Source organism: Alligator sinensis, unplaced genomic scaffold (genome assembly GCF_000455745.1).
Source record: "Alligator sinensis unplaced genomic scaffold, ASM45574v1 scaffold879_1, whole genome shotgun sequence".
NCBI lineage: Eukaryota > Metazoa > Chordata > Crocodylia > Alligatoridae > Alligator > Alligator sinensis.
The window spans coordinates 1742893-1766411 of record NW_005842250.1 but is presented as its reverse complement, the minus strand read 5'-3'; the positions used below and the strand labels follow the sequence as shown (position 1 = coordinate 1766411).

At 47.1% G+C, this 23519-nt stretch overlaps 1 protein-coding gene across 5 annotated transcripts in view; it reads left to right on the top strand.

The window, feature by feature from the left end:
* The window catches only part of OCRL (OCRL, inositol polyphosphate-5-phosphatase), a 27941-nt gene extending 7082 nt beyond the window's left edge, over window positions 1-20859 (top strand). For 4 of the 5 annotated variants that reach the window (XM_025208757.1, XM_025208756.1, XM_025208755.1 and 1 more), the window contains 14 exons: window positions 1829-1945; window positions 2124-2311; window positions 3769-3880; window positions 5163-5272; window positions 6203-6338; window positions 7325-7435; window positions 7738-7903; window positions 8171-8406; window positions 12237-12260; window positions 16671-16790; window positions 17054-17138; window positions 17379-17506; window positions 18449-18560; window positions 18673-20859. In XM_025208757.1, the coding sequence (XP_025064542.1) occupies window positions 1829-1945; window positions 2124-2311; window positions 3769-3880; window positions 5163-5272; window positions 6203-6338; window positions 7325-7435; window positions 7738-7903; window positions 8171-8406; window positions 12237-12260; window positions 16671-16790; window positions 17054-17138; window positions 17379-17506; window positions 18449-18560; window positions 18673-18797 (1770 nt within the window). In that variant the 3' untranslated portion in view covers window positions 18798-20859. The remainder of the gene's footprint in view (window positions 1-1828; window positions 1946-2123; window positions 2312-3768; window positions 3881-5162; window positions 5273-6202; window positions 6339-7324; window positions 7436-7737; window positions 7904-8170; window positions 8407-12236; window positions 12261-16670; window positions 16791-17053; window positions 17139-17378; window positions 17507-18448; window positions 18561-18672) is intronic. The other variant, XM_025208754.1, reaches the window with a different exon arrangement.
* The last annotated feature ends 2660 nt before the right edge of the window (window positions 20860-23519 follow it).

The window sequence follows — 23519 nt, the reverse complement described above, 5'->3', positions numbered from 1 at the left end:
TCTTTCCTTCTTCAGGTTTACTTGAGCAAAAACAGTACAGAGCAAAAATTCCCCTGACTGTGTAACTAACACATCAAAAGACTAGTTTTATGGGTAGGGAGACTTGTGGTTACTGTAATAAACCTGAAGTGTCAGAGGACATAATTCTATGGAACAGCTCTTGGCTCTCACTTAGGAAGCTCCCACTGAACGGCCAGTCAGTAACTGCAGAGACTTGGGAAGACAGGTGCAATGTGAGATATGATTGAGTACTCCAGTAAGATCCCTGCAAAGGGTTCAAATTCCACACCCACATGACTGCAGTGGCTCTGTACCTATATAAATTGGGTATGTCTTATCCTAGGGAACCAAGTAAATAGCTTCTCCTTGAGGAAACATAATGTTTATTTAGGGAGAAGTTTGCCAGCAGCAGTGGGAGGAGTTACTTTTGGTGGTGCTAGCTGGGCTCCTTCTGGACTAGTTTTGAGTGAAATGGTTCCAATTCTTTTGTAGCAGGCTAATGTAGCAGCTGTTTTTCCAGTAGATGTCACTACCCTGAGATCATTAGTTATTTTGCTTTTCCTCCTTCCCTTCTGCTGCAAATCTATGCGCTGCTTTTTCTATGTCGAGCCCAGTGTCAAAAGTGTTGAAAGCAAGGAAGTTGAGGAAGTGGTGCTTCTAAAGTGGGTATTAGAGGAGGTGAGGGCAATGGTAGATTTGATTTCCCCATGTTTGCTTTACTTGAATTTTAAAACTCTCCATCCCTTCTGAAGAGCAAGTTACAGGATATGGCTGCAGGCAAGTGGAAGTGACTAAAACCACAGATAAAACCCATGGTTAAAAATGCCCATGTCAAAGCCCTGCATAACTTTCTGATGTCTCTAGTTCCCCCCACTTAGGGATGATTTAACTCTTGTTAATGTAAGTGGGACATTTCTTGGCTCCCCTCTGCTGTGGAGGGTTCATTCCCATTTCTACTAATACTTTGCTGTTCCCTACAAAGTATTTCAAAGTGCTTCATCTGCCAATTTATTCAGCCTCACAACCCATGTTTTGGAGGTGGGTAAGCTCACAGGCCCAAGATAAAATTATTTAGGTCATGTAGAAGAGTTAGTAGCAGATCCATGTAGTACTGTAAGATGGACACAAACCCTGTGTTTAGCAGGTGTAGAATAAGCCATGCAGTGGCAAAGACCTCCCTCTCCTCCAGGAAAAAATGCTTCCTATGGAAGGGAAGAAAATGTCCTCCATGAGACAAGGAGAGCCGAGGATCACAGATGCTGCTGTGCTATGCCTAGGAGCCAGTCGTTTCTGATGCCCTGACGTCTGACATACTGCTTGTTTCCCCTGCATTAAAATGTCTTTGCCAAGTTAAGCATCCTGTTCCCACTTCCAGTTTTCTGCACTTACATACAATCAGATGAACAGAAATACTTGACTGGCCCCAGATATTTTGTGAGGCTCAGTCAGTTCTTCCTCCGTTTTTTCTTGATAGGATTGTAGCTTAATAGGGAGGCGTCAGGCCTGTCACACAAATACAAAGTCTCAAATCTCTGAAGAGAGCAGTACTTCCAGGGTTTCAGGGGTGTACTTGGCACTTCCAGGGAACACAGTATGAGCTCAGCACCATCATCTGGTAACATTGAAGAACACTGACTCTCCCCAAAAGTTTGCTGTGCTTTAGGGAGTCCCCAGGGCAGGTCTGTATATGAAGGGTTGGGGCATCATGGCAGCCTATGGAAAACAATGGGTATCAGGAGAAGCCCTGAGAGAAAGGACAGTATGTGAAGGTGAGTAGTTGGACATGTGTTGCTGTTGTCTTGTGAATTCACAGAAATTTTTTTTGCAGGTGCAGATAGTACGCCTGGTTGGCATGATGCTGCTTGTATTTGCCAGGAAGGATCAACTAAGTTATGTCAAAGACGTCATGGCAGAGACTGTGGGGACTGGAATCATGGGGAAGATGGTGAGTGGTTGCACCACAGTAGCTGACTGGTTTATGTAAGATGTGGCATTCTGGTGCTTACTTTTCTGTGCTATGAGTCTTCCTGTCTGCATGCCTCCTGGTTACTTTGTCTTAGCCCAGGTCTCAATTGTTCCTTTTGTGTTCTTGCCTAATAATCAGTGTTAACTGCACTTCCCAGGGTAACAAGGGTGGCGTGGCTGTAAGGTTTGTGTTCCACAACACTACGTTCTGCATTGTCAATTCTCACCTGGCTGCTCATGTGGAGGACTTTGAGCGGCGGAATCAGGATTATAAGGATATCTGTGCCCGGATGAGTTTTTTACCCCCTGATGAGGGCCTACCTCAGCTGAACATCATGAAACATGAGTGAGTCTCCACCTCTGTTCCCCTCCTCAAATTTAGGAAGTCTTAACTAAACATTCCCACCAGCTGGAGCCCAAATGTAGATAAAACTGCTTGCTTTATTAACATGATAGAAATTCCCAAGCCTTATCTATAAAAGAACTCCCATCGGTGCAGCTGAATCTGTAGGGGCACTGATGGCCAAAGCACCAGGGCAGAATTTGTATTTTAGTCAGTTGCACAGTCTCTAGCAGTCCTGTCCTCACAAGTGGTCTGTAACACTGTCCTCTCAGTAACTAGCATTGCTGATTATTAGAGTTGTGGAAAAAACACTCTAACGTTTTTTAGAACAAAAATAGAAACTCACTGCCTGGGGAGCATGTTTCAAATTTTCATTTTTGGGTACTTTGTTTCCCCTCTTCTCTGCTTTCTTCTCACTCAGAAGTTTTTTCCTTGAAGAAATTATTAATCTGCAGGTGCTTTCATACTGAAAATGAGCTCAGGTTTCAGACCAAAAGAGAAGAGTGAAGAGAAGTGAGAACATCAAGGGTCTTGCAAGGGTCTAGCTGCAAGGAGATGAGGAGGCTGGAAGACTGTGTGGAAATCTATAGAGTAGGGTCAGCAACCTATGCCCTGCGAAACCATTTAATCCAGCCCACAGACATGGACATGGGGCTTCAGCAGCATTCGGGAGTGCGGGGCTGGTACTGGTTGCTTTCCTGTGCTGCTGTAGGGGAAAAAGCAGTGGTAGTGGCTGGGTCCTAGTGCCCATGCATCTGCCGAAACGGTCAGTCCAGCCCAGAGCTTTAAAAAGTTGCTAACCACTATTCTAGAGGAGGGGCAATAGAGTTTGTTGGTAGCTGCAGAGGGGTGTGTAGGGTGACTGCATTCAGGAGTTCATAGATTCTTACTGGACCTGTACTCTTGTCCGGACAAGAGTCACCCTGTATTAGGCATACAAGAGAGGGCTGTTGGTAACAAATTTGATACTGGTAATATTTTTTTGGTATACAAGGGCAAATACAAAGCAGTAGTAGGCCCAGCTTTAGTAGACAGAGGCTCTGTTGTTTTTTTGTCTTGTAGAAGTGCAGGTTTTTCTTTGTAGACAATGCATGTGCCCCATGTTTAAGGAATTAATTGATTACAAACTGAATTGTGGTGTACTTCTGGTTCATTTTTATAAAAAATGTTTTGGTCCTTTCAGATGTTTTTTCAGATTGAGGCAAACTTCAGCAGCCTTGAGTTAATGACTCCTTGATGCCACATAGAATCCTTAAGGAAACTGAATTATCTCATTAGAAATTAGTAGGTGTTAGATTCATTCAAATCTTGAAACTTCTTGTGATTGTGCTGTAGGTGTCTCACCCATTACATCTTATAATACCCTTTTTAAATGCAGCCTAACTGATACCTGTTCCTCTTCCTGCCAGGTGAGTTCTGATACTAACTTCTGGCTCTTCTTTGTTTACCTTTGTGCTCAGTGTCGTCATCTGGCTGGGAGACTTGAACTACAGGCTGTGCCTTCTTGATTCCAATGAGGTGAAAAGTCTGATTAGTAAGAATGAGCTTCAGAAATTGTTGACATATGACCAGGTTGGTGAACTTCAGTCGTGTGTGGCATGAAAAACATGAAGCCGTATCGTCCCTGTGTTTAAGAGCTGGCCTATGCCCTTTTGTAATAGACCCAGGTTTGGTCTTTGCTACAAAGGTTTGCTCTAGGTGTGGAAAGATCACATCACACAGCTGCTGTAGATAAACCAGCAAAACCTGTCATGTGGCTATGGCAGTGCTTAGAGAAGAAAGCTTTGATTTGGATTCCTTTGAGGAGGTAGTACAGCTACTCTAGAAGCCCTAGCTTCCAAAGCTGTAGTGGCAGGAGATAGAAATGCCCCTAAACTCAGCTCTGAAACATTCTTGTTTGGGTCATGCTGTCATTTAGTTCTCCCTAAAAATATCAAAACGTGTCTAAAACTGAGTAAGCTCTTATTCGATATTTGGGCTGTAAAAGTGTGTATTAAATATAACCTAACCAATACACACTACATGGAATGGCTCCCTCAGAAAAAATTTCCCTTTGATGCAAGTTTCCATTGCTCTAACAGTGCTGCTGTCTTGCTGATTGCCCTACACCAAGGATGGATTTAGAACAGTTATGACAGTGACATCTGTGAAGGATTTTATAATTGGTATCCTAGAAAGTGTGTTGGGATCCTGCATACTGCTTAATAAGGGTGACCTAAATTCTGTAGTGGAAGCGTATGTTATGCAGCGCTTCCCTGTAGATCTATAGAAACTGAAGCAGCTTTGGAATAATTTAAAATGGGGGATTTTATCAATGAAATGTTTGTTGCACATGCTTTGAATTTGACTTTGCTGTTCTTAATGTCTTAATTTTAACTGTTCTGCAGAATATGGTCCTGACAGCCATTGCATTTTAGCTTCTCATAGAAGAAACATGGAGATTTTGCAGTAGAGAGAAGTGATGGGGGGCAGTTTAGGGTTGTTACCCAAGTACATTGGCTGGAGGCTTCTGCTAAAATGATCAACAGTGAAGCTGTTGATACTGGTTCCACTTTAAAGTAATTACCTTCCAAAATTAATACTTGGATGGGACAGATGGAGCACAGCAGTTACTGTTTTCCTTAGGTGTTTCTTCTGTCTCTGGACTCACGGCTGTTCTCATTTGGAAGGCTTTCTTCACAGCGGCAAAAGCTTTTAATAAAAGAGTATATTCTGAGACACCAGTTCTGGAGTGAGGGGGGGAGTCTGTGGCAAATTTCATGCCTGTTAAATACAAAAGACCCTCCCTGTAACTGCTGTCCAGAACAGTGATGTTTGCTTTTGTGCTAATAAGGATGTTCCTTTTTGCCTCTAGTTGAATATTCAGCGTACTCATAAGAAAGCTTTTGCTGATTTCACAGAGGGAGAGATTAAATTCATCCCCACGTACAAATATGACTCTAAGACAGACCGCTGGGATTCCAGGTAAAATCTATTGCTGCTGGTCTCTTAGCCTTGGCCTTTTATAACATTTATGCTACAAAATTTAATTCCCTGGCTGATTTACTAGACTACAAGCCATGTCCTAGAAACACTCCTATAGACAACAGTATACCACCAAGTAGTCAAACAGATCTTTTATTGCTTTCTTTGTTGTGCTCTCTGAAGTAGAACCCTCACCAGTGGGATGGGTTACCTATTTCAGTTTACCTGAAACAGAGCATTTCACTGCATCCAGAAACTAATGAGGATAAAGAATGAACTGTACAGTGATTGCTTAAAGGAGCTGTAACAACTAAGGACAGAAACAAAAGAAAATTGAGGGGTTAGAAATAAGTGCAGTCTCCAAATGAGTCAATCTGTCCTATGAAAAGTTAACTAAGCTGGAGAAGCTAACCCAGAACTCAAGAGAGACAGTTGCAGGGAACAGTAGTAGCTGAGTTGATTTTCCAGAGTGGAAAGAGTGGACAATAAATTAAACTGTAGCTTGCACTAAGGTGTGGTGGCAAAAAAAGTTAGTGTGACTGAGTCTACATATACAGAAACCTCAAGTTAGAGTGATAGTTACTGTACAGCCTTATTTTTCAACTGCCAGTGAGATGTTAAGAGACTTTGTGAAAAGCAAAACCAGTGATTAGATAGGAAGGAGGATAAGAAATCCAAACCTGTACACGAGCTAGATGCCAGCCAAGGCAGCATGCCAACTTCAGGGACAGAAATTCAGCTCTTGCATGAGTAGGGGAGAGGAAATTTCAGAGAGAGAGTTTTTAGGCCGACAGATGTGGGAACCCCATCCCTGGAGATGAATCCCTAAAAATTGTACACTGCAGAGAGCATTTTGGCCAAGAATGAGAATGGATTAAATAGGCCAATAGAGACTGTCTAATTGCATTTGTAACCTATGTGTCTCTGCAGTGGGAAGTGTCGTGTACCAGCCTGGTGTGATCGAATCCTCTGGAGAGGAGGCAACATTCATCAGCTCCGGTACCGCAGTCATATGGACCTGAAAACTAGTGACCACAAGCCAGTTAGCGCACTCTTTCTGATTGGGGTAACTGTTGCTTGATGTTGAGAAAAGCACTTGTTTGGTACTCTCTGTTCACTAAAGCAAGAGAAAGATGCCTGTCTGAGTGTGGTGGCTACAGAAGGGTGGAAGGAACAGAAATGAGTAGTATCCATCCAGCTGTTGTGCAGTGTATTTTGGCAGCCTCATTCACTCCAGCCAGTACAACTGGGCAGTTGCAGAATTTGCAGTGCTTGCATGCAGCATAGTTCAAGTGTACAACTCTGAAGCAAACTTGTTCCTTGTAACACAGGTGATTTACTGAAGTTTAGCATAGCAAATGTGGAAGTATATTCAGTAAGACAGATGCATCTCATGTGATTGCTTTAACAGTGTTTCTTATCCTTTGATGTGCAACTCCAATGCATCTACCTCTAGAATGAGGTTGCTTAGCTGTTTTGCAGATGCCTCTTCTCAGGGACTGGAGCAATCAAAGCAGTTGCTCCTGCGATGGTGTTTCTGATATGCTGTGAGATGCATGTTCTCTTGGGCCCATAAGTGTTAGTTTGGTTGCAAACAGCTGAATAGGACTTGTGCTAGGCAACAGATTTGAGGTTCCCTAATCTACTGGATAGATGTAGCATATTTGTTCAGTATTTCTAGCTCAAGCTGCAGGGGAGAGGGTCTTCTGGAAGAGGTGGTGTTTTCTCTTTTTATGCAAGCATGTCAACCTTCTGAAGAATGATGCATGTCCCTATAGAATGTCAATGCATAGGCCACCCCAAATGGTAGCTTCTTTCTACTTCCCCTCAGCGAGACAGACATTAGTACTGTTACTGTGGGTGTAATTTGCGTGTAAGTACCCATGAAGCTTTGAGGAATAACTACATCAACTCTCAGAACCTTCAAAGCTACATACAGGGAATGCCCCAAAATCTCCTCTGCTTCTGCTGCAAATTACAAACTACTCTAGGAGTTTATGCTGAAAGGCAGACAGCCTAAACCTTCACAGAGTATTTTCTGATCTTCTGCAGGTGAAGGTTGTGGATGAGCGGAGATACCGGCAGGTGTTTGAGGATATTGTTCGAATGATGGACAGAATGGAAAATGACTTCCTTCCTTCACTGGAGCTTAGTAGAAGAGATGTGAGAATGAAAACTGAATCCTCATGTGCTTCATAACTGCCAGCAATTCCAGGAGAGCTGGAACCTTTTTTCTTTTTTTTTAAAGACTTTGATAATGTTTCATTAAACTTCAGTTTAGAGAAAGGTGCCAGAATAGAAATTCTGGACATTAGTTAGAAACTGCAGCTTTCCCTGCCTCTACACAGGCGCTCTGTTATGAAGCCAGCACTGCTTAGTTACCTCCCCATTTTTCACTTGTGGAGTTTGCATTTGTGTTTTGCCCCCAGATTATTAACCAGATTTGTTTCTTCTTTGCCCTGCAGTTTGTTTTTGATAATGTGAAGTTCCGGCAGCTTCAGAAACAGAAGTTCCAGATCACCAACAATGGGCAGGTCCCCTGTCATTTCTCCTTCATCCCCAAACTCAATGATACCCAGTACTGTAAGCCATGGCTTCGGGCTGAGCCCTGTGAAGGCTACCTGGACCCAAGTGAGTCTTACTACTATCTCTGTAGTGTCTTGGACAAGACCGCTGTCATCATTTCCATTCTTTCCTTTCCTGCTTTCTGCTGCTTTTGCTTCTTATTATTCCCAAACTGACCGAGGTATTTGTCTCTGTACCTCCTTTCCTCTGCTGTTTCTTTTTTCTGCCATCTGTCCTGCTTTCTGTTGTCTGTCTGCAGGTGTCTGTTTGACTCTGACTCCATCTCCTCCATAGAGAGTTTCTGTAATCCCTGTGTCCCTCATCCTGTTTCAGATGAGACTATAGACATCTCCCTGGATGTGTATGTCAGTAAGGACTCTGTGACCCTCCTGAACTCAGGTGAGGATAAAATTGAGGATATTCTTGTCCTTCACCTGGATCGAGGCAAGGATTACTTCCTCACCATCAATGGGAGCTACCTGCCCAGTTGCTTTGGCACCTCCCTGGAGGCTCTCTGTCGAATGAGACAACCGATCCGAGAAGTCCCAGTCACCAAACTCATTGACCTGGTAAGAATGTAATTGACCTGTAGTCTCTTGCTTTCTGGAGCTTGAGCTGTGTTTTTAATAACCACATAGTGAAAATTTCCTTTTCCATTTGTTCCTAAAATGGCAATGCTTTCCAAGGGAATAATCTCACCTAACATGAATAGTCTTTGTGGTTTCTCTCCACATGAGCAACCCTGCAGTCTCTTTTCTGTTCCCCTAAGATTCTCTGTTGCTCTTTGGCTGTGACCTCCCTTCTCTTCAAGTGGCTTTGCTTGATGTTATTTAATGAGGTGAAAAATTAACCCAGATCCTCACATATGTGTTGCCTCTGTCTGTAGAACTGCTTGGATACCTGCTCAGAATACTTGGTGTTACTGTATAGCTGAACGCTTGGTTCCATTTGAAAACTTTATTTGAGATGGTGCCGGTTTTCAGCTCAGGTTTGTAATGGAGTTAGGAGTTTTTTCAAACATTACTTCTGCGTAATGTTGAACAGCTATTAGCAAGTCTTTCAAAAATCAGAGACTGGTACAAATCTGTGGGAAGAAGGGAATATATTTTGCTAAATGCTTAATTAAATATTATGTTCTTCCAAAGCTGATTTTTTTTTTTTTTTTTTTTCCCCCTGTGGGTAGTAAGACGGCCTCCTTTCAGCCATTGCTGATAGTTTTTGAGTTTTTCTCCTCCCAGTCTCTTCTCACTTCCATGCATCATTTATTTCCATTCTCCAGAGCCACCTCTAGCTGTGCTCAGGTTCTGATGTTGTATTCATCCCTGCAGACTCTTATGTCTGTTTCTGTGATGGGACCCCTCCTTTGGTCTTTTAAGCTTCTTTTTCCAGGCTTCTTCTCTCCTAGCTTTCATCATATCATTTGCACTTTTAACCTTTATCTGCTTTATCTGTGCTGAGACTCAGCCCTACCTCTGTTTCCATCCTTTTACTGTCCCTCCCTCCCACACTTTCTGTGTATCACTCAGGCAAACTTGAGATGCTTATTTTCTTTATCTAAAAGTCTCAACACTTGTGTTTGGGCAGAAACACCGGCCTGTGATACTGTTCCTCTAGTCCCCTCAACTTTGAACTCCTCTACTCATAACTTGATTTCGTCCTTCACCCTGAATCCATGTTCTTCCACATGTCCATTGTCTGCAAACCCACTTATTGTCCATGTATAGCCCTGGATATCACAGCCTCTTCTGTCCACAAGAGAAATCCTTCTGTTCTGTCCTCCTCTTTATCTTTGTGTAGAATTGCACAGAAATAGGACTGAAAGGGACCTCCATAGGTCATCTAGTCCAACCCCCTGTCAAAACCATCCAACGAAACTGTCTAGCCTCTTAGCAAAACTACCTAGCCAACTACACAAGATACACAATGAGTATGCTGTGTACTGTTTCAAGATAATAGGATGGAGCGGGTCAATGAAGGAGCTGCAAGCTGAGTTTGTGCTGAATAATGAAGTATAACTGAAGACTGGTTTGTATGTGGTTCTTGTCAGCTGGAGGCATTGGTGGTGATTCTTTATTGGAACCTAACTAAAGTTGATTTTTTTTTTCCTTAAATGCTGGCCCACGACCTAGTGAAGCCTAGTAGAGGTTTGTGTCTGCAGGGACAGATGATATTACCACAGTGAAGTTGAAAAGTTTGAGATATAATTGTGCTGAGGCCAACAGGGAAATAGCTGAAGGGAGGGACAGGAGTGCAGTGAGATGAAGGTGGGAGAGGGCAGGCAGGCAGGCCACTGAGCTGGATAGTTCTGATGGTGAAATGAGCTCTTCTGTATAGTGGGCTAGGATTATGTTGCTTGTCTCACCTCTCTCTTGCATCACACTTAGGAAGTGAAGCTCACTTTGCCAAGGATTTGGAGGTTACAAACCTGTCCTCTCTATCAGACGTTGGGTTTGGGTTGCCTGCGTGATTTTTATGATGAGTAGGTGCAGGACAGATGACCTACAGGGAGAACCCTGGAGCAGCAGGGACTGGTCAGGGTGGCAAACTTTCCTCTGCCTCGGTACTGAAGTGTCAGTTCCTAGGGTGGGTCTGGAGCAGAGCCCTTTCAGCAAGTGATAACACTTAAAAGTGCACCGATAGTATTGGTTACATATTGGATTGGCACTGATAAAAGGAAAAATAACATTATCGGCAATTGGCTTTTTCTGGCCAGTGTAGCCAATAATGTCACATGTATGTGCGCAGCCACAGCATGCACATGGCCAGGAATGCAGCTTGGAGAGCAGTGTCCGACTGATAAGTCTGTGTGGGGCAGGGGCAGGTGATGCCCAGTCAGGGTGGTGAGTACGACCCCAGGAGCAGGATGGAGTTAAGGGCAGCTCGTTCAGGGGCTGCAAGGTGTAGGGAGGGGGGCAGCTCCCCGCTGCTGTGTGCACCCCTAGAGGAGGCGTGGGGGGCATGTGCCCCCCAGATTTGTGTGCAGGGCAGAGGAGGGCAGATTGCTGTGGGCCCCGGGCCAGGGGCTATGCCAGCCTCTTCCCAGCAGGAGGGCAGGAGTGGGGCAGGCAGCAGTGGTGCTGGGAGGGGTGGCTACAGGGTAGGCTACAGCCACCCCAAAATTCCCTGTAGCCACCCCTCCCAGCACAGCCACTGCCTGCACCATTCACACACACCCTGACCGAGCCCCTTGCCAGGAAGAGGCTGGCACAGCCCCTTGCGGGCAGCCCGCCTTCACCCCGTGCACAAATCTAGGGGGTACATACCCTCTATACCTCCCCCAGGGGTGCACAGAGTGCACTCCCAGATGAGCCATCCACAGCTCTGTCCCTCTCCCAGGGTTGCAGTCACTGCCCTAACTGCACAGTACCTGCCCCTCTCCTTCCCTCACCGTGGGCGCCTCAATCTGCTCACCGCAGTGCCCCTTCCCTCCACCCTCCCACCCCTTCCCCCTCCACAGACTTACCAGCCAGATGCTGCTTTCTAAGCTGCCAGGCTGCATTCCTGTAAATCGGCTATTGGATCGATATGGACTGATATGGTTGATCAATAATTGGCCATCGGTATCAGCCAATAAAATCTTTATCAGTACACCCCTAGCAAAACTGAAGTCCTGCCACAGCTGTCATTAAGGTGCACTCTCCATAAAAGTAATGGTGTCCTTGCAAAATACATTTCAGCTTGGGTACTCACTAACCTACTTTCCCCAATGGTCTCCACCCATTGGACACACCCTCCTTTACTTCCTGTCTTAAATTATGGTGTTGTGCACTGCTACACGGCTACTGTGTTTCAGGAGTGGCTGATGTATCCCTATGCACCCAGCTGGAAATGGCTTGGAACAGTTGCTGGTGACAAGTACCTTACAAAGAGGAGATGGTGTTTCTTACCATGAAGCAGAAGCTTGTTTATCTGGGATTTTAAAACATACTTGGTCATTCTCCTAACCTCATACAATGTTGCTCATGGGTGTCTCTAACTTACCAACTACTGGTTGGAAGAAGATGGACAGGTGAGGTTGTATGAGGACACTTGATTATGATTGTAGAGCTACAAGAAGGGATACGGGCAAGAGCTTTCACACAGGCACCAATCCCAAATATGTCCTCCTGCAATTGGCTTGGATGTCTGCCAAGTACTGAGCAGTGGTACAAAACCATTTAAGGATGCTCATTGAAATCCTGACATGGCTTCACATCATGTGAACAGAGACTCTGCTAATTGGGACCCAAATCTTCAACTGTAGCTTAAACTTTAGTGGTGTCAGCAAAACATGTGAGAAGTAAATGACAGTCAGTGCTGGTGGGTTCTCATCAAGATGATTCTGTTTCTGGATAATCCTAAATCAGATTATCTCTGCTAATGACCCTTTCCTCCTCTCTCTTTCCTGCTCTACACTCAGGGAGAAGACAGCTTCTTAGAAAAGGTAATGCAAGTGAATACTGAGGGAGTCTGTCTCAGTGCCATTTGTTTATATTCATGGTCAAGAATAAGAACTTTTCTTCTGTTTCCTGCTGGAGTGGGCTGAAGGAGTCTGCTCCAGAGGGAGTATCTGTTCCAGCCATGTAGCCTAGGCAAACCAGAATGCCTGACAGCACTGGATGCCTACTTCTGATTCTGTAGTTCAGTGGTTCTCAACCTTTTTTGTACCAGAACCCATTTGTAAACATCAGTGGCCAGTCCTGACCCAGTGCCCCTCACTTCTGCCCCACTGCCTCCAAGCCCCAGCCTCCCAGTATGTGGGGCAGGCCCCACCCCCCCGCAAGCAGATCCTTGTAGGCTGGAACTCTGCCAGCCTGCAAGGGAAAAGCCATGGTTTCCCATGTTTTTCTTTAAAGGAGAATCCAGTTTGTTCACGACCCTTTCATATATTCTTGTGATCCACTTTTGGGTCATGACCCATCGGTTGAGAAACGCTGCCCTAGTTACGGGAGAGACAGTGCTTTTCGGTTGCTTATAATTAATTCCTCACTAAATTTTCTTTGGAGCAAAAATTCTCCTGATTGATTCTAGCCCCAAAGTTGGATCTTTCTAGAAATTTTGATCTGGCTTTAACACCTTGGAATTTGCTTAATCAGTACATGGAAATTGGATTTCACAGTGAAGGAAGAAGAGGAGTCTGGATTAAGAACCAACCTAGGCTAGTGGTTCTGTTTCCATCTTAACATGTTTGCTCAGGGAGACGAGAGGCAGGGCCCTTGCAGCAGCTTGGGGAAAGCACTTGCAAGGGATAGATTTTTTTCTCTCAGATGTTTGCAGCAGCAGTATGAAAACCAACAATCTGGTAAATCTTATCGATACCAGGAACTGAGGAACCCTAACAGAGCTGGGGTGATGCTTCTAAATATCCCTGCATTTGCAAACTGAAATTCAGACTCTAATTGCTGACTACCTTATTTTTCTGATTATGGGTCACAACCTGGTTTTCCAAAATCAGCCATAAAAATCAATCGACTTCTATGTGGGGTCAACCTATAGTTGTAATAATATAGTATTATTGTATGAAACAGATGCCCCCACATGGCACTCTTATAAGTCTGTGAATGTGGGGTCATCTGCTTTGCCACCCTAAAGTATGCTGCATGGGGTCCTCTGCTCCATTGCCACCATGCTGGAGCAGATCACTTCGTGCAGCTGACTTACACGCCATACTGACTCGCCCTTAAGGGTGCCATGCAAGGTCATCTGCTGCATCGTGGTGACAGCCAGCCAGCTCACAGGGAAGTGCTGCAATGGCTGTGTGACTCAACCGTCACACAGCAGTTCCCAGGGATCTCTCTGGTCTGCTTCCCTTGAGTGGGAAGCAGGCAGTGACAGGAGTTCAGAAGTCCTAAACAGCCCCATAGTACTGGAGTCAGAACCAGAAAACAGCCCACAGGGCAAGCTGGCACAAAACCATACAGAGCTGGAGACTCTTCAGAAGTGTGATGGTTAAACACCCCCCCAGTAGATAGGCTGTGCATATGATATGATAAAGACTAGTGTTCACAACAGTTTCTATCACTAACCTAAAAATGTCTGAAGTATAAAATAGTTTAATCACTATGTTTCTTCTAAAGCACAAGTTAGCTGAATGCACTTTGTTCAAGTTTTAGGAGAAATCAAATTTAAGTTTATGCCCACCTGTAACAGTGGTGTAAATACAATCACATGCTTTCTCCATATTTCTTACAGAATTAGAAAAATTTGAATTCTGAACCCACCTCAAAACAAGGCTATTTTGGATCCAAGGTTCAGGATGTGTATGTCATACAAAGTTTGAATCTAGAACTATGGTTCAAGTCTGGCCTTGCAGATTTTTAAACAGTTTCCATGTAACTAAAAATATTTGTCTGGATTGGCATTAATGTAGCATTTTAGGCTGGAGACAATATGGTGAGCCTTGGGCAAAACTATCTTTGGAACAGAGGATACATTTTATTTTGATACATTAGTGCATTTAACCCTTTTGGTTATTGGGGTTTTTTTTACTTTCCTGTGGGCTGCTGTTAGGGCAGGTGTAGTTCAAGGACTTCACCTGTAATTATTGATTTATATTTGAAGGGGAAAAAAGGTGTTTTTTCAAAAGCTAAAATTGAACCTGAAAATGTGGGATGAGGTTAAAATGGGAACAACACAGTCTGTGTGATGGCAAGATGAGAGAAGAAGCCATCAGTCTTCCAGATACACATTTTAGGTTTGCCCCTGCTTCTCCTCTTGCAGCTGCTTTTAGGTTTGCTAATGAACATGGGTGAAACATGGAAGAACTTTCTGAGTTGTGCTGCTGTTGCTTTTCCAAGCTTTGGGTACTAGGGACAGGGTGAAAGAGAAAAGGACATGGTAAGCCACTGTACTCTGATATACAGCACAGCAAGGAGGTGACATCTAGATTTTCAAATAGCTACAGCTACAAACCAAGACCAAGAATACCCTTTCAGGTAGGCTAGAGAGCCCCTCACCCATCTCAGAAGCTACTGGTGCCACCTTTTCCAACAGGTTGCTGCTCTGAGTCACCCTGGAACCCTGTCTAATTTTTACTGTAGCCATCTCTGCCACATAATCCTTTTAGTTATGATTTTACCTGACAGCCTATAACCATTAGGTTTGGGTCCAGATTTCAAACCCCAACCTCTACCATGCTAGAAGGGTTGAGGATTCTAAATGTACTACTTGAGGGTCTTTTCCTCGTGTGTTTGAAGAGGGGAGAGGGACCTGTTATGTACAGTCTGAATCCATGGACCCTAGGTACAGTTTGCATTGGATTGTTTATTTGGAGTAGGCTTGTTAAAGTTGTGCTTGCACATGGCTTAACCTGCTTGCAGAACCTTACTGTGAAGTTCATGTAAATTGTTCACAATGCATTCACCTCCACTCTGCATGCAGTGAACTGCCTCTCCTATATCCTTGGATTGCATTCCCTTAATGGTAGTCCTGAATTCCTGGCTCTGCTTGCTACATCCCTCCTCAGACCCCTGCAATGTGCCACAGAAAGAGAACTTGAGGGGCAAGAGCAGCACCTGTGCCTTGGCTGTTGTGAGGGTGAGAGTTTCCAGAGCAAGAGATGACCATATGTCCTAAGGAGCTGTGTAAGACCACCTGGGGATCAGTTTATGTGCGGGGTGTTCTCCACACATGCCCAACCCAGAGTTTTTGGGACTCTGTCTGAGAATGACTGAGCAGGAAGTTCAGCTTTTGTGATTGTCTCTTGATGTGGGGCTGGGTGAAGACATAGGGTTGTCTCTTTCTTTGGGGAGATGGAATGGAGGGATTGTTGCCCATTCCAGCAGGCAGACAAGGCAATTTAGGCCACTTGTTCTAACATCTACCAGTGGCTTCCTTCACATCAACATGATCCTGCTGGGCTAGGCTTCAGCACCTTGTTCTGGCCATGTTCCAGTTTCATTCTCACATCCTCAGAAAGGCATTTTAGAGCCCTTGGGTTAGATGACACTTGAACAGCACACTACACACCAAGTATGAGATGGTTCTTGCTCTGTCTTCTTGATTCTGGGGCCAGTCAGTGTTGCCCTGGTGTAGTTTGAGTAGCTTCACCACTGTTTCAAGCACGCAACCTGCTCTAAGAGGAAACCTGTGCAAGTGGACTGGACCAGCAGGGAACTTCCTGGTTCTGGAGGGATCCTCAACAAGGTAGACCTGTCAGAGCTCAGCTGGGCAGAGGCAGAGCAGGGCTAATTCAAGTGCACACAGGCTTGGCAGAGGCAGCATAGGGCTGATCCAGGCATGTGGAGCCTGATCTGGCCTGTGGATCAGCCCCAAGCTACTTATCTGGTCTGCAGAGCCCAAAGTTTAAGCACTATTGTGTCAGTACAGTTGGAGGTTCAGGGTGAGTTGTGATCTAGAAAGAGGTATTGCATAGGAGACTTTTTGTTCTGCTGGAGAAAAGTAGCCTAAAAGTGCTGTTTATTTCCACCTATGCTTGGATCCTTTCCTAGTCCCAGTTGCTAGCAGTACTTCATGTAATATTGTACAAGAGGCTTGGGCTGCTTTATGCTGGCAAGGCTGTTTGCAGTGACTGAGGGAAAGGGTGTTGCATGAAGAGAGTAAAATGTGGGGGAGGTTGCATCCTGCAGATCCCATGTGGGGATCTGCAGGATGCAACCTGCAGTTGTACTGCACAGTACATGAGCCTGTGTGAGTAGTTGGCGCCAGGAGATTGACAGTGTGGGAATGACCTGAGGGCATGGCAGGTCAGGGACTAATGGGGGTAACTGATATGTAGACTTACCTTGTGGGAGTGAGCAAGTCCAGCTCCCTGGTGTCTCTGATGTCACATGTAAGCTTCTGCACTGTAGTAGAGTGAGGGCTGCCTGTCACTATACCTGCTTTTTGCTGTCAGGAGAAATCACTTCTCCAGATGATCCCACAGGACAGCGAGGATGCCAGTGAGAGACCCCTGCAGGTGCCTAAAGAGATCTGGCTGCTGGTAGACCACCTCTTCAAGAATGCTTGCCATCAGGTGTGTGGAAATGTCCTGTGCTTCAGTTGGGGAGCTTGATGGGGTTTGGGGGTTGAAATGAAACATCAGGCCTGGTTCATTGGTTGCACCTAGCAAATGACTTCCAGTGGGTGTTTGTAAGGCAGGGTGGCTCTCCCTGGCTTAGGCTGTTATACCGGTGCTCAGCCCCAGCTCTGACTTTAACCCTCCTTGAGCATTCTGTGCACTGCAGCCTTTCAAAAGGGCCTTGTGTCTACCACCTGCCATGGCTTTGCTCTTTGTAGGAGGACCTGTTCCAGACTCCCGGTATGCAGGAGGAGCTGCAGCAGATCATTGACTGCCTGGACACCAGTATTCCTGAGACAATCCGTATCCTTTCTGGGCCCTTCTTCTCCCTTCCTCACTCTTGTTTCCTTCCAGGAATCAGCTTGTTCCCTAGGAACAATTCAGTCTTTGGGTTGGAGGGACCTATTTTTCCAAGGAGATGATGGAGCCTTGCCTTCATCTTGGCAGGTGCCTGCTTAGGAAAGCTGTCTTAGAGGCAAAGTCCATAGTTCAGATTGCCACTTCACAAGTGGGGGGAGTGCTCCTTGACTTACCATGGCACAGCGGGGAGCAACCACTCTGTGGCTGAAGCGCTCCTCATCTTCCTGGAGGCCCTGCCAGAGCCTGTCATTTGTTATGAGCTGTATCAGCGATGCCTTGAGTGTTCACACGACAGCCGGCTCTGCCGACAGGTGCGGTGCCTCTCTCCTTGCATGCCCTACACATCTCTGCAGCCCACCATGAAGCCTCTTAGGCTCCCCACTCTGCCTGCTATTGAGACCTGCCTTCTGCTGACAATACATGCTACTCTGGCTTTTTATCCTGAGTCTTCTCTGGTCGGCAGTGTAGCCTCAGCAGCCTGGCAGTACAAGCCTGTCCTTGGAGCTGGTGACGGCTAGTTGGGCACAGCAGCTGCAGACATGTACGTGTCTATCTGTTAGAGCAGTGTTTCTCAACTTGTGGGTCACGACCCAAAAGTGGGTCACAAGAATATTTCAAAGGGTTGCGAGCAAGTGCCAGAAAAATGTGCAAAAGCATAGGTTCCCCTTGCAGGCTGGCAGCATTCCAGCCTGCAAGGGGCTGCTTGGGGTGTAGCCAGCACGCAACCAGGTAGGGTCGTGGGAACAGCCCCAGGAGCCAGATGAAGGTAAGTGTATAGGTAGCGAGGGTTGGAGGGCCAGGGCTTGGGGACTGTCGGGGGCAGTGTGTGCATGTGTGGAAGGGATGGGTGTGGTGGGAGGCAGGTGCCTGCTGGCACGGGAAAGATGGCCAGAAACTGAGGCTACAGCGGGGGTGGGACACTGGGTTGGGTACCAGCAGGGGCAGGAGAGTGTGGGTTGGGACAAGCCATCGATCTTTGCTAATGTGTCCTGGAACGAAAAAAGGTTGAAAACGAAAAATGTGTTAGAGCACCTAAGGTAGAACTGAGGACAGTATGAGATACCTCTTCTCAAAAGTCCTACTGCTGAGCACTGGATAGTGGGGTTTGGCAGATGATGATGGCCCTCCCTGCGCTGTGCCAGTCCAAGGAGGCATGACACAGTTGGGCACTGACATATGAGAGGAGCTCTGGTAGAGCTTTGCTGGCATGGGAGGGATGTGTACTCATGGGGGATCCTTTTCCCCCTTTGCAGGTGATCTCGCAGCTGCCCCGGTGCCACCGCAACGTCTTCCGGTACTTGATGGCATTCCTCCGAGAGCTCCTGAAGTACTCAGAGGACAACAATGTCGGTGCCAACATGATTGGTAGGAGTCCAGCCTGCCCTAACTGACTCACCACACTTTGCACATGGTGCTTCTCACTGGTGCCTTCATGGGTCCTTGCCTATGTGTCTAATGAAGGATTTTATCTCTGCAGCCACCCTGTTCACCAGTCTCCTCCTACGGCCTCCACCCAACCTGACGTTCAAGCACACTCCGCAAGACCGCCAGCGTGCCATCAGCTTCCTCTTCGGCTTTCTGCTTGGGGGGGATGAGGAGTAACCTCCCTGTCTGAGGTGCCAAAGTGTGGGAGTCATGCCGTAGGCATTGAGGAAGCCAGCCTTCCTGGAGCCCTGAGGGCAGAAGGCTTGAAGCTACTCAGTACTGTGTTTACAGTCATAAAGGAGGTGGCCTTTCCTTCACACTCCTGTACCATGCCGCCGTACAGGCACACATCACAACACTACCCGAGCTAGGACTCTGCTGCTCCCTTTACAGGTTAGGCATTTGGGCTGGGGCCCAGCTCTCTGAGGGATTTGCTGGCCATATTCCTGGTGCCCAAATGCTATGCCAGTACATTGGGTGTGTTGGCCTTGTTCTGTGGCCTTCCACCTGTTCTTGGCATTGCTCGAGTCATCCACCCTCTCAAGCAAGCTTGTCCTCCCCACTGTATCCCTTCCCTGCCAGAGGAGCTATTTATTGGAAGAGCAGAGACTGTGCGCTCTCCAAAGGCCTGGAGTTGCCCTGCTAGTGCCTGGGCTTCACTCTTTGCCCCTGCCGGTATGTGTTTTTGCGTGTACTGGTGTTTGTCTCTTGCAGCCTATGTGCAGGGGCCTTTCTAAATGTGCTTGTGCTGACCAGGACCATCTTCCCTTGCTCTGGACCTAGTGTGGGACAGGGCATGTCTTGTGGCCACACATTTGGCTTCTTTCCCTTTAGCAGTGCATGGTCCTCCCCTCTGTTTTGTGTGGTGTTGGCGCAACAAGCTGTTCAGACCTTCGTTCCTCCTGCAGGAGCAGCCACCCCTCCACATCACTTACTTCCCCCCAGCATATCGATTTTTGCCGTGTGGCTTGCCAGTAAATGGTAGCAAAGCAGACCCAGAAGGAGCAGTGAGCTGTGGGTCTGCTCTCCCCTGGCTGTGCCAGTGCAGCTCTGATGAATGATGGGCAGCCCCATGTGGGGACAGTGTTTGCAGAGGCTCTGGTGGGGGGTGGTGAAGGCTTCTTCAGCTGTGGGAGTTCCTGAGTGTATGAGTTGCATGAGTGACAGTCCCACATAGTGACACGCCTTGCTGTGTCATGGGGATAGCCAGTGGAGTTGGCTGTTAGGGCATCAGCTTGCTGCAACCATATCAAGAGGTGTATGGCTGTTCTACATCCAGTGGCTGTCACCACCATAGTGTCTGGGCATGGTGACATGGGCATTAGGACCCCTAACCCCACATTGCCTCCCCAAACAAGGAGAACAGTTCTCATCTGTGCTATCCCTGTGCTTGTTACTATAGCAGAGACCCAGTCAGCTGGTACAGGGCCCTGTTCTACCCAGAGCTTGGTGGCCACCTACGGCACTCCTCCAAAGGGCAGGAGTGGGGAGCCCTCAACCCTCAAAGAGGACAGGACCAGAGAGCTAGATGCCAGGTCTTGGCACTGATATTTCCCTGCTGAGCCACAAGAGGGAGCTAATGGTGAAGGGATGTGCCATTTCTCTATGGAGAAAGGAGGAGCCTTACCTGTTTTGGGCAACTCCCAGTGGTGCCCTTAAGCTGTGTTAGTTTGCACTCAGTCATGGCTGTGATTGCAAAACCCAGCAGGGCTGAGCAGTTGGGCTTGAGCCCAGTAGTGGTGGGGTGGGGGTTCTTTTAGCAGTGTGTGTGTGAGGCTCATGGGAAGGGTGCTGAGGGGGATTACTGAGGCCTGTGCTTGTCCTTTTACTGAAAAACTAAGCAGAGACCTGCTGGCTTGGAGCCCAGGGCTCAGCTCTGGGGTTCAGAGCATGGTTAGCTGAGCCTTGGGGCCAAGTCATGAGAGGGGAAAAATAGAACCTCATAACCAAAGGCAACTTGGTACATGGGAGAGAGGAGTCCACTGGGCTCAGCTGCATAATAAGTGATTGGAGGAAGGGTTGTCCTTCCTCCCACCCCCACCCCCCGGCAGGGAGGAGAGAGGCCAGTGCACCCCATGGCAAGCTGTAGTCATGTTGTGTCCTGCAGCAACTGTCCCCTCCCTTCCCTGGGCCCTGGCAGAGCTGTTGAGGTCTCCAGTACCTTGTGCTCAGTCTATTTTTTAATTCCATAATTTATTGGAAAACTGTTTATTTCAAATAAACCTCCATTGTGCAATGAGTCAAGTGCTGCTTCAGCTGCCACTGCTGCCCTTCCTTTCCTCCCCCAGTCAAAGCATTGCTCAGCAGGGCAGGCATGGCAGCCCAAGGGGCTAGATCAGGGGTGTTGCACTTTGCCTATGAGCTGCATCTGTCCTGCGGAGTCCCATAATCCAGCCCCTGGGGCTGCCCAGTTGTCCCATGTGCTGAACACATGAGCCCTGTGTGCAGTGTTGGGGACATGTGCCTCATATGGCACTGCTGCGGATGAATCCTGAGCTGCGCTGCCTGCTTGATCTATCATCCTGAGTCAACCCAGGCAGGTGCCACATGTGCTGGGTAAGGATATAGGTGGGGAGTTTCCAAGTGCTGGGGTGGCACTTTCCACAGGTTTAATCTTTACACAATAGCAGTAAATTTGAAGAACCTCTAAGAACCTTATGATGACCTGCAGGATGGGATTTACTGCCTGTATCCAGGTAGGTACAAACCAGAGCTTTGTGCACTAGTGTGCACAGTTGTGGTGCTCACAAGTGTTTAAAGGAAAACTGTCTCCTTATACATTACAGCTGGAGAGGAGATATCAACCTCTTCCTGTAGTAGATGGCCTTTAGAGCAGCTTAGTTTAGCTCAGTTCAGTCTTCTCTGGGGCTTTCAAAGCCACAAAGAAAATGCAACCCACATACAGTTCTCCAGCACCCCTTCCCCTTCTATTGTCATAGCTTTCCAACAGCAGCAGCTCCTTGCTGTAAACAGGCACCTACTGAGCAGGTTCTAGAGCCAGACGCTAGTTTGTAATGGCTGGGCTAGGACTGGTCTGTCCTTATTCAAAGGGGGCCTGAAGACACAATGTGAAGCTCTCCCTTTTCCCTCTCAGCATCCCAGCCGCTTCTGAAGGCAACAGGCCCTACTCAGGCATGTGGCTGGCCCAAGCCCCAGGTGGGAAGCTGACCCTATCACTGCCCAGTCTGCAGGTAACATCAGTGAAAGGTTGAAATGGGGGAGGGAAAAACAACCTCACAGTGCTGTTGTTGCCAGTGTCAAGGCACACACGCTGCCCTAGGACTATGCTGGGGCCTTGCATCTGCTAACCCCACTCCTGTCCCTTGGTAATAGCTACTTGGTTCCTAAGCCAAGGGAAGAAGTGGGCAGAGGGCTCAGCCTGAAAAGGGTAAGGCAGATTGAGCTGTGTGAGCTGCATTGTCTGTAAGTGCATGCAGTCCTAAGGTCTGATTCCCTTGGTGATGGCAATGGGCTAGACCAGGGAGTTCAGGCTGGACATGGGGCAGGCTCTGACCAAGTATGTGGCCTTCTGTGGAGACCTTACTGCTGAGATTTACTTCTCTCCTTGCTGAGTTTATACTTTTGCCCTCTGCTACAGTCCCATGGGGCCTTGCCCCAGATTTGACAGCCGTAGTCCTGAGCAGAAATGTTACTGCTATGTGAGGAATCTCTGAGCATGTGTTACTGTTTTCCAGCTCTGGGGCTGTGGTGAAGAGCTTGCCTGACTAGTGTCACCTTAGCACCAAGTGCCCAGTGTGCTGGGTCCCTCACCTGGCTTTAGGCTGATAAGGTAGACTGGGTCACTGCTGTGGAAATGGTTCTGTTCTCCTTGCATTGAGGGCATTGGAATCTAGTCTGTAAACGAACCGCAGCTTTTGTTGCTCCCTGAATTTGCAAATCTCTAATAAATCTCAAATTAAACAAAGCCCCTTCCCATATCCAGCAGGGAGGTTTGGTGGCTCCCAGTGCAAGCATTCATATCACACTTTAGAGCACACAGACCATTGGGCTGGTGATACTTGCTCAGAGCTAGTTGCACCCAAAGTGGCAGCAATACCATTCATGGCCAGCAGGTAGCTCCAGCATGCTGCTTTTCCACTGCTGCATGCAGATATGCAAGGCCAAGACACCCTGTTCACTGGTAAGTTGCTGCTTGTTCCCTAGACCTGTTTGGTATCTCGGTGTCTGTGGGTTGCAATTACACCACCTTTGCTGGCTGCCTCCCCCACCCAAACTCAGCCACCTTTGTTCAATGCTCTGTGCTCTGAGTCCTTGCAAAGACTCTGCATGCTGAAGCCATTGGTCACATTCCTGATGTTAATCTGCTGGGTTCAGGTGCCAAACCAGCTTTTGCTGCCTCTGAAGGCAGATTTGAGGACAGCCACCAGAGGCTAGTGCTACTCACGCCACTCACAGCGGCCTTGCTGTGCTGCTTCTGCCCCAGGTCTTGAGAGCAGCTGACTTCTAGAGAGCAGGGTTCTGTGGGGAGGGACTGTGGCTTTTGCCCTGTGTGTGCAGCGTCTGGTATGGTGGGTCTTCGGCTGAGGTATCATCTCTACTACAAGTCCTGATTAACCTCTAGGCTTCCGTCAGCCAAAGGCCCACCATTTCAGATGCTGCACACAGTACAGTATAAATGCCAGGGCTCTGTTAATCAGGACTTGTAGTAGAGATATCTTTTATTAGACCAACCAGATTTTTGCAAAAAAAAAAATTCTTTAATTGCAAGCTTTTGGGCACAAACACCCTTCGTCAGGCACTGGAGAAAAGACTGTAAAAGTTCTCCTGGGGAGAAACGAACGTTCATATTTCATAGGATTTCACAGAGGAGTCAATAGATGGAAAACTCCTCTGGGCAGTCAGTTCATAGCTGGCATGAAGCCTCTCACCTCCTGTGAG